Raw genomic sequence first — 9,766 nt, forward strand, 5'->3', positions numbered from 1 at the left:
CACCGTGAATCGGAATCCACTCTATGGCAGTGTGTATTTTTTTTTTTTTTAAAGAAAGAAAAAAAGTCAAGGAAGCGGGCAATTTGCTCTGGTGCATTTGTCTGAATTACATCTAGAGAAGGATGAGGGAAAGGGAGAGAATGGCATAGAAGTATGTTTGGTACCAAGCAATGATTAAATGAAATTACACACACCAGTTTTAGAGTATTTAAAATGCATGCATTTTAATAAAAATCATACTTCTAAACATGTTAGTAGAGGCTGTAAAAAAAAACAAACAACTTACTGCCATTGAGTCAATTCCCACTCAAAGAAATTCCCACTGGGTTTCTGAGGCTATAAATCTTTAGGGAAGTACATCGCCCCACCTTCCTTCCGCAGAGCAGCTGGTGGGTTTGAACCACTGACCTTCAAGTTAGCAGCCAAATGCCTTATCCACTATGCCACCAGGGCTCCTTAGTAGAGGCTGTGGTAACAGGAAATTATTGCTGGACTATCAAACACTTGGTAGAAACTAAAAAAAAAAAAAAGTCTGCTGAGATGTAGTAAGGTATACCAAAAGGAACTCTGGTGGTCTAGTGTATAAAGCATTAGCTGCTAACCAAAAGTGAGTGGTTCAAACCTACCACCTGCTCTGTGGGGAGGAAGGTAAGGCAATCAACTGCCATAAAGATTTGCAGCCTCGGAAACCTAATGGGGATCCAACTATGAGTTGGAGTTTTTTTTTGGTTAAGGGAAATAAAATACTCCCTGTGAAGAAATGCCAAAACAACTTATTTTGGAAATCCCGGAGTAATTGACACCGTGGTCCTCCGCTCTTTCGGGAAACCGGAACAGGCCAAAAATAAATGGAACCCGCCCACGTCGCGGCAGTCTTCCAATGCTGTTCCAGGGTAGACTGGGTTTTCATTTGCCCAAATTGTCTTCTCTTCTCGTACTCCACTTGCTCTGAATACTGCACTTAAATATCACCTACATGGGATTTCTGGTGTTTTAAATGCGCTAAATTACTTCACCCTGGGACCACGCCTAGCGGTCTACCACCTACCCAGATACGGTTTCCGCAGGCCCATGCGGACCCGGGACGCTGAAAGAGAAAAAGGGACGCACCGGACCGGCACTGAAGACTACTGGTTCCTCACTCACCTATCTTCGCAAGAGGGCCTGGCAAGGCTGCGAGCCCGCGCCACTTCCACCGGGAAGTATTTCCGGTTCATGCTCTGCTATCGCTCCGCCTCCTTGGCCTTTGCCATGATGGAGGCAGAACTTCCTGACTCGTGTTTTAAGGGCACACAAAGTGAGAGTGGATTTTGAGAATGGAGTTGTCAGGCTTTGCAGCCGCTAATTAGCTTATCCTCACCATCATCCAAAGGCGCCTTAGGGCGACATTGGGGTCTTGAGGCCCAAGCGTTTGTCTATCCGCCTGTCCGGAAAGTGCTATGGAGGAGCCGCCAGTGGGGCCACAGAGCTTTCGCAGGGCGTTAGATCCTTTCCCCCAGGTCTTTGCTGCCGAAGCTGTGGCCACCGATTCAGAGGCCCCCGCTGAGGGGCAGAAGCTGTCTCCCTACATTCCAGAATCCCATTACCAGGAATCCGGATGGGACCGTCTCCGAGAGCTGTTTGTTAAAGAGTAAAAATGCCTAGGGTCTGTGGGGAGGAGCCGCGAAGGAAGTGTCCTTCAGCCTAGATAGTCCTGGGCGAAGGACCCCTGGGTGGTGGTTATTTTTTTCATGGATTTGGGGTTCTAGCATTTGAACGCTAAGCATATATTCTGACATTGCCATTTGGTAATTGATAGATAGACCGATTTTCAGATGGCACGGGGCTCACACATTAAAAGTCCTCTTGGGGATATTTTTAATGTCATCTCATTTTACAGGCTAGAAACGTTTGCCCAGCTAGTTACTGGTAGAGCTCGCCTTGTAACCCACATATCCAGACTCCCCTTCCAGTATTATTTTTCCTGTTTCAGTTGATCTCATATTTTGATATTTCATGACCTGTAGTCCTCTACGCCCCTCCCAAAAAGAAAAAGTGTTGAGAAGGGAACAGAAAGGATTTTCAAATTTTTATTTTGGAAATAAAGACTAGTAGCAACTCTTGTTTGATCATTTTATATATAAAAAAATCTAGATTCAAAAATAAGGATATTTCGGAATAAAGGATAGCCTATTAAACTGAATTAATTTCACCTAATAAACTCAGAATAGTCATTTGTTCATTTCTTTATGTATTCATTCATCACTTACTGGTGAAAACTTTACTCTGGACCAGCTTTCATGAAGTACTTTACCATATTACACAACGTTCTTAAATGGTTAGATTCAAATTGAAGTTTTACTCATGTTGCCTAGATAGTTAAGGGCAAGAGAGCTGGTAAGTTTCATCTTTATATTGAACATAATGAAACAAACTTTCTCAGTGATCTTTCCAATATTTATTTGTGATGCTTGTGAAAGATCTTATATATAACAGAAAAAGATGATTTGGATCATCAGTATAAACCACAGAATGTTGGAAATGAAAGAAACAAAAGATAATCTAGTGTACCTTCCATTCTTCCATCTGCATCATGGATTAGGAAACCATGTGATCTGGCTGCAGGTCATGTAGCAGTGAGTGACCAACAGGACTACAACCTCATGTCATAGATAATTTCCACTGCTATACTGCTCTTCCTTTTTTTTTTTTTTTTCCTTCTCCACCATTCATTAGTTGTTTGGACCAGCCGTATATGTTCCTAGAGCTTCTATTTCTTTATCTATAAAATGAAGATACATAATTGTTCAGAGGGTGAAAGAGGCAAAGTATATACATCTGGCTTGTTAAATCTTAAACTCTTTACATTTTCTTTTTTCTGAGTTCTACCATTGATCAGTTTTAATGTAAATTTTATGGCGTAGTGCCTAAGGCTCTTGACTGCTAACCAGAAGTCTGGCCCTTTTAACCCACCAGCCACTCCTTGGAAGGAAGGTTGTTACTTCCGTAGTGATACTGCCTCAAAGAAGAGGTTGCTATGAGTCAGGTTGACTCGATGGCACATAACAACAACAGACTCTTTATTATGAAAGAGTGTTGAATTTTGTTAAGTGCTTTATCTTCATCAATTGATTGTGTGGTTCTTTTTTTTTTTTTAATTGTGATTTGGAAATTTTACACAGCAAATTCACTTTCCATAAGCAGTTCACAAACACTTTGTCTCGTAACATTGACTACAATATACCACAATGCAACAGCTCCCCTCCCACTTCTTACCGATAGTTAACCTCTTCCCTGTGTCCTTCCCTCCATGCCCTCCTGCCCCCTGAGCTATGTCCCTGTGCATACATAGTGTGAATTCTTATATCTATTTTTTACTGCAAGCCTTTTTTTTTTTAAATACCAGGTTTTTATTCTTGCATACATTGTCCTAAAATCTCATGAATTTGTGTAATTTCTAAAAGTTTGAAATTTAAGAAGGAAAATACTGGTGTCTCTATCCAACTCACAAATTCTTTCTGTTTCTAGGGGTACAATGTGGTGATAATAGTCATCAAAGAAAAGCAACTTTGAAAAAGCACTTTTTATTGAAATACAGCATGCACTTAGAAAATGTACATTATGATACAGTGAATTTTCACAGACTGAATGTACATGTGTAACAAACACCTAGAAAGAAATAGACTACTACACCATACCAGAAGCTCCCTCTGCTCCCTTCCAGTCACAACCTACCCAAGACTAACTACTATCCAGATTTCTAAAAGTGTTTATTAGTTTTGTCTGAAATTTAAGCTACTTTTAATATAACTGCACTGTTCTTGAGAAGGTGTAATAAATTCTGCTCATAATGAAAAAGGTGTCTGTGGTGGAGGTACCATTTGAGGTAGTACTGATCATGGTGTGTTTTTGAAAGCAATATCCATAAACTAATCCCAAACAACATTGTCTTTTTGATGTTTTAGTGAACAGCAGAGAACCTCTGAAGAACTTCAGAATATTTATAGGGCAGCAATTTCAGCAGGCATCATTGGCTTTGCATATGGGGGAGTACCAGCTTTTATTCATGCTAAACAACGCTACATTGAGAAGAGCCAAGCAGAAATTTATCATAACCGGTTTGATGCCGTGGTATGTAATGGTAGTCAATATGATTTTGGGGCAGACCAATTTAATAATTTAGTTAGCACTTAATCAGTTAAGGAGCTCTGGTGGTGTAGTGGTTATAGCATTTGGCTGCCAACCAGAATGTCAGTGGTTCAAACCTACCAGCTGATCTGAGGAAGAAAGATCAAGCAATCTATTTCTATACAGATTTACAACCTTGGAAACTTGATAGGGGTTGCTATGGATCAGAAACAACTTGATGGCAGTGAGTTTGGTTTTGGTTTTAATCATTCAGTTAGGTCATGGGGTTGGGAGGGCCTAGGATGTCAGAGGGGAGCTCTGGTGGCATAGTGCCTAAGGCATGTGACTGCTAACCAGAAGGCTGGCACTTCAAACCCACCAGCCACTCCTTAGAAGGAAGGTGGGGCAATCTACTTCTGTAGTGATATTGCCTTGGAAACCCAAGGAGGGGTCTCTATGAGTCAGATCCGACTTGACATCAGTGAGATTTTCTTTTTGAGAATTTAACTGAGAACATTTTACTACAGCTGCTTTATAATTCCCTCTCTGTATAATACATCCTGTTATTTTTTTCTGAACTGCTCAAGAAGAAGCTGATAAATATTTTAGTGGGTTTTACTTAAAACAAGGACATTGTCTTACAAAAGCACAATATAATTGTCAAAATCAGGAAATTAACATTGATATAGTACTATTATTTATAGACCTTTTATAAATTGTGCTAGTTGTCTCACTAATTATTGTTGTTGTGTTATTGTTATGTGCCAGAGAGTCAGTCCCACTAACACCGTTTATAAAAGAGACATACTTTTTTTTTGGTCTAGGATCTAATACTCAGCTACACATTGCATTTGGCAATCATGACACCTTAGACCCTTCATCTGGGATAGTTCCAGTCTCTTTTTTGTCTTTCATGACCTTGACGTCATGATCTTGACGAAGAATATGGGTCATTTGTTTTGTAGCTTCTTCTTTAATTTGGATTTGTCTCATGTTTCTTCATAATTAGTTTCAGGTTATGTATTTTGGAAGGAGTGCAATAGAATTGATGTTGGGTCCTTTTTACTACGTTGTATCAGGAAGCACATGGTATCTATTTGCCCTTTTGCTGGTGATGTTTAATCACCTGGTTAAGATGGTCTCTGCCAGATTTATCCACTGTAAAGTCACTAATTTTTCCCATTGTAATTAATTTTATGGGGAGATGCTTTGAAACTATGTAAATGTCCTGGTTTTCACCAGATTTCTAGCATCTAGTTTTAGTGTTCAATGATGATTCTTGCTCAAAACAGTTATTACTGTGGTGTTGCCAAATGGTCATTTTCTAATTCATTGATTCTTTTTACATTTATTTGTTATTCTGCCATAAGGGTTTTATGTTCTCCATTGGTTTATCTATTCATTTGCTTAATATCAGTATAGACTCATGGATTCTTATTCTATTCTGAGAGTTGTAATCTGTTACTATCACTTTTTATTTTGATACTCAAATTGGCCTGGATTTGGACAGTTGAAAACCCTTCAGGCTAGCTCCCATGCCCTTTTGATACGTCCCCATCATTCTTTGAGTGTACCTTTACTTTCTGGCACAGCAAGATAATCCTGGCTAATCTTTTACTTTTCCAGCCTCAGTCCTGAAATTAGCCATTTCTCCAAGGAGCTCTAGTTTCTTTTAATGGAGAATGATATTTAGAAACTAAGATCTGGGTGCTGCTGGATATGCATGCTTGTTGCTACTGGGGTGTCCCTGCTTCTAGGCCCTAAGCAGACAGAGTCAGAATGTGTGCATTTGTGTGTATGTGTATGTATATCATGGATTAATTGTTACACATGTCTATTTCTGTATCTCTTTATTAAAAATCATTAGTGCATACTGATACCTGTAAGAGAGGTTTTAACTTGTCCAGCATCATACATGTCTAGGGATTCTCTTAAAAATCTTTAAAGATGCAGAATTTTCCCTGTAATATCATACCAACTTGCCTCATGATGGTCTAATGAAAGTGGGCTGTGGGGACCAAGAGACCTACCTTTCAACTATGACTTTCTTTCTTTCTAGCTTCGGTGATGTCAGTTAGAAACTTCCCATCTAAATTTTGATTAAAACCTGCCTCAAGATAATGTTTTAAAGATTAGATGACCTAATATATTAAAACACCTTTAAAATAATCCAAAAAACCAAACTCACTGCTCTGGAGTTGGATCCAAGTCATAGCAACCCCTCCTTGGGTTTCCGAGGCAGTATCACTACGGAAGTAGATTACCCAATCTTCCTTCCCAGGAGTGGCTGGTGGGTTTGAACTGCCAGCCTTCTGGTTAGCAGTCATGTGCCTTAGGCACTATGCCATCAGAGCTCCTCCTTTTAAAATAGAGGGTACCAAAAAAACCACCAAACCCACTGCTGTTGAGTTGATGCCAACTCGTAGTGACCCTGTAGAACAGAGTAGAACTGCCCCTTAGGATTTCCAAGGCTATAACCTTTATTGAAGCAGTCTCCTCATCTTTCTCCTGTAGAACAGCTGAGAGGTTTGAACCACTGCCCTTTTGGTCAGCAGTTGCATGCTTAACCATTGCACCACCAGGGCTCCTTTAGTTCCTTTTTCTTGGTTCCTTTCCTTCACATCTATATTACTTTAATGCTCACCTTTTTATTTAGCACTTAATTAGTAGTACTTTATTTTGGTCTCTCTTCCCAAGATTTCTTTAATATAGAAAGCATGTCCAATAACGGTTTTATATCTATCATGGTGGTATAGTATAATATAAGGAGCCCTGGTAGCACAAAAATGAAGTGCTTGACTGCTAACCAAAATGTTAGTGGTTCAAACCCGTGAGCCACTCTGCAGAAGAAAAGACATGGTGATCTGCTCCTGTAAAGATTCACAGCCTAGGAAACCCTATGGGCAGTTCAACTTTGTCATACAGGGTTGATATAAGTGAGAATCAACTCAGTGGCACAACAACATGGTAGTTGGTACATAGATTCTCAGTAAAAACTTAATTTATATATTACTTGATTGACTGGCAATTCTTAGTTTCTTTTCTGTCTCCTGGTAGATCTGGATGCACCTGATACTGTTGGCTAAGCCTCAGTACTTAAAGAATGATTTTATTTAGTACACTTATGTCTGTCTGTTTGGGCACACACACCTAATCCATACTAGCATTCTGCCTAATCCATAGCTGACATTTTTGCACCACAGTTTAAGAAAAAGTGTCATGGTGTGTTGGAATCTCACAGTTTTCTTCTCCTTTAGCAATCTGCCCATCGTGCTGCCACACGAGGCCTCATTCGGTATGGCTGGCGCTGGAGTTGGAGAACTGCAATGTTTGTGACTGTATTCAAGTAAGTTATCTTTGGATCCCGAGAGAGGGTCCTAGTATTCTTTTAGGAGCACATCTTTTGAGCAAGCAGGATTATAAAAAATGAACACCTACATTAATATGATTCATAATAACTTTTTCTCAAGAACTTTTATCTCTTTATGTAAAGGACTGGTCAGTTGTAGTTTGGTATCCATGATGAAGATCTACCAATTAGTCATTATTTTGATTCAAGACTTCTAAGAAAAAATTTTGAAAAACTCTTCTTTGCGTTTCTAAGTGAATATTTATTTACTTCAGAAATTTGATGATTTAGTCTTCTAGGAAAAGGATCACCAAAAAACCCATAGCCATATTAGCAAACTGGAGTACAATGAAGGGTTTAGACTAAGACCAGAGATTGACCTAGAAGACTCTTCTAAATTATTACCTGTCACTTTAATGAAAACAACAGTTAAGAAGGTAAATAAGATATGTTTTAAATCTTATGTTTTCTTCCTTCTCTCTTCTTCCTAGTACAGTGAACACTGGTCTGAATGTATACCGAAATAAAAATGCCCTAAGCCATTTTGTCATTGCAGGAGGTAAGATGCTTTTGTTCTCGTTTACATCTTTAATCTTTTCACATATTGTTGTTAGGTGCTAGTAAGTTGGTTCCAAGTCATAGTGATTACATACGATAGAATGAAGCACTACCTAGTCCTGTGCCATCCTCACAATTTTTGCTATGCTTGAGCCCGTTGTTGCAGCCACTGTCTCTGTTGATCTATTTGAGGGTCTTCCTCTTTTTCACTGACCCTTTCCTGTACAAGGCATGATATCCTTCTCCAGGGAATGGTCTCTCCTGATAGTACGACCAAAGTACAAGAGATGAAGTCTCGTCATTCTCACTGCTAAGAAGCATTCTGGTTGTACTTCCAAGACAGATTTGTTTGTTCTTCTGACAGTCCATGGTATTTTCAGTATTCTTCATCAACTCCACAATTTAAAGGCATAAATTTTTCTTCAGTCTTCCTTATTCATAGTCCAACTTTCATATGCGTATATTGTTTAAAATACCATGGCTTGGGTCAGGCACTCTTTAGTCTTCAAAGTGACATCTTTGCTCTTTAACACTTTAAAGAGGTCTTTTGCAGCACATTTGCTCAGTGTAATATGGTGTTTGATTTCTTGACTGGTGCTCCCATGGACATTGTAGATCTAAGTAAAATGAAATCCTTGACAACTTCAATCTTTTCTCCACTTATTGGTTCAGTTGTGAACACTTTTGTTTTCTTTATGTTGAAGTGTAATCCATACTGAAAGCTGCAGTTTTTGATCTTCATCAGTAAGTGCTTCAAGTCTTCACTTTCAGCAAGCAAAGTTGTGTCATCTGCATATTACAGATTGCTAATCAGTTTTCCTCCAATCCTCATGCCATCTTCTTCTTGATATAGTCCACCTTCTCATATTATTTGCTCAGCATACATATTGAATAAATATGAAGGATCCAACCCTGACATATCATTTCCTGATTTTAAAGTATGTAGTATGCCCTTGTTCTGTTTGAAAGACTGCCTTTTAGTCTATGTACAGGTTCCTCATGAGCACAATTGAATGTTCTGGAATTCTCATTCTTCACAGTGTTATCCAAAATTTATTATGATCCACACAGTTGAGTGTCTTGTGTAGTCAATAAAACACAGGTAAACATCTTTCTGGTATTCCCAGCTTTCAGCCAAGATCCATCTGACATCAGCAATGATATCCCTCATTTCACATCCTCTTTTGAATCTGACTTCAATTTCTGGAAGTTCCTTTTTGATATACTGCTGCAATTGTATAGGAATAGAAGGAACATTCCCCAACATAATAAAGGATATTTATGCAAAACCAACAGCCAACATTATTCTCAATGAAGAGAGACTGAAACCAGTTCCCTTGTGAGCAGGAAGCAGACAAGGATGCTCTCTAGCTCCACTTCTATTCAACTTTGTATTGGAAGTCCTAGCTAGGGCAATAAGGCAAGAAAGGAAAATCAAAGGCATCCCAATTGGTAAGGAAGAAGTAAAACTATCCCTTTTGGCAGATGAATCTGACTTCAATTTCTGGAAGTTCCTTTTTGATATACTAGCAGTATATCAAAAAGGAACTTCCAGAAATTGAAGTCAGATTCATCTGCCAATAGTCACTAGTGCTCAGACGGCTCCCTTGCTACCATCCCGAGGGACCGGGTCTCCGGGAGCAAGGTAAGCACGGGCATAGCACAGAGTAGCAGGCTGGAAGAGCAGGAGAAAGGGGTAAAACCCAGTCACTAGTGCTCAGACGGCTCCCTTGTTACCCTCCCGAGAGGGAC

The 9,766-nt window shown here is 39.4% G+C and overlaps 1 protein-coding gene across 1 annotated transcript in view; it reads left to right on the forward strand.

Moving 5' to 3' along the window:
* The first annotated feature begins 1,439 nt into the window (after nt 1-1,439).
* The window catches only part of TIMMDC1 (translocase of inner mitochondrial membrane domain containing 1), a 22,308-nt gene continuing 13,981 nt past the window's right edge, over nt 1,440-9,766 (forward strand). The window contains exons 1-4 of the mRNA XM_007943867.2: nt 1,440-1,630; nt 3,945-4,110; nt 7,365-7,453; nt 7,948-8,015. Coding sequence (XP_007942058.1) covers nt 1,440-1,630; nt 3,945-4,110; nt 7,365-7,453; nt 7,948-8,015 — 514 coding nt within the window. The remainder of the gene's footprint in view (nt 1,631-3,944; nt 4,111-7,364; nt 7,454-7,947; nt 8,016-9,766) is intronic.

The sequence above is a fragment of the Orycteropus afer genome, unplaced genomic scaffold (genome assembly GCF_000298275.1).
Source record: "Orycteropus afer afer isolate SDZICR_OR568_19922 unplaced genomic scaffold, OryAfe1.0 scaffold00114, whole genome shotgun sequence".
Taxonomy (NCBI): domain Eukaryota; kingdom Metazoa; phylum Chordata; class Mammalia; order Tubulidentata; family Orycteropodidae; genus Orycteropus; species Orycteropus afer.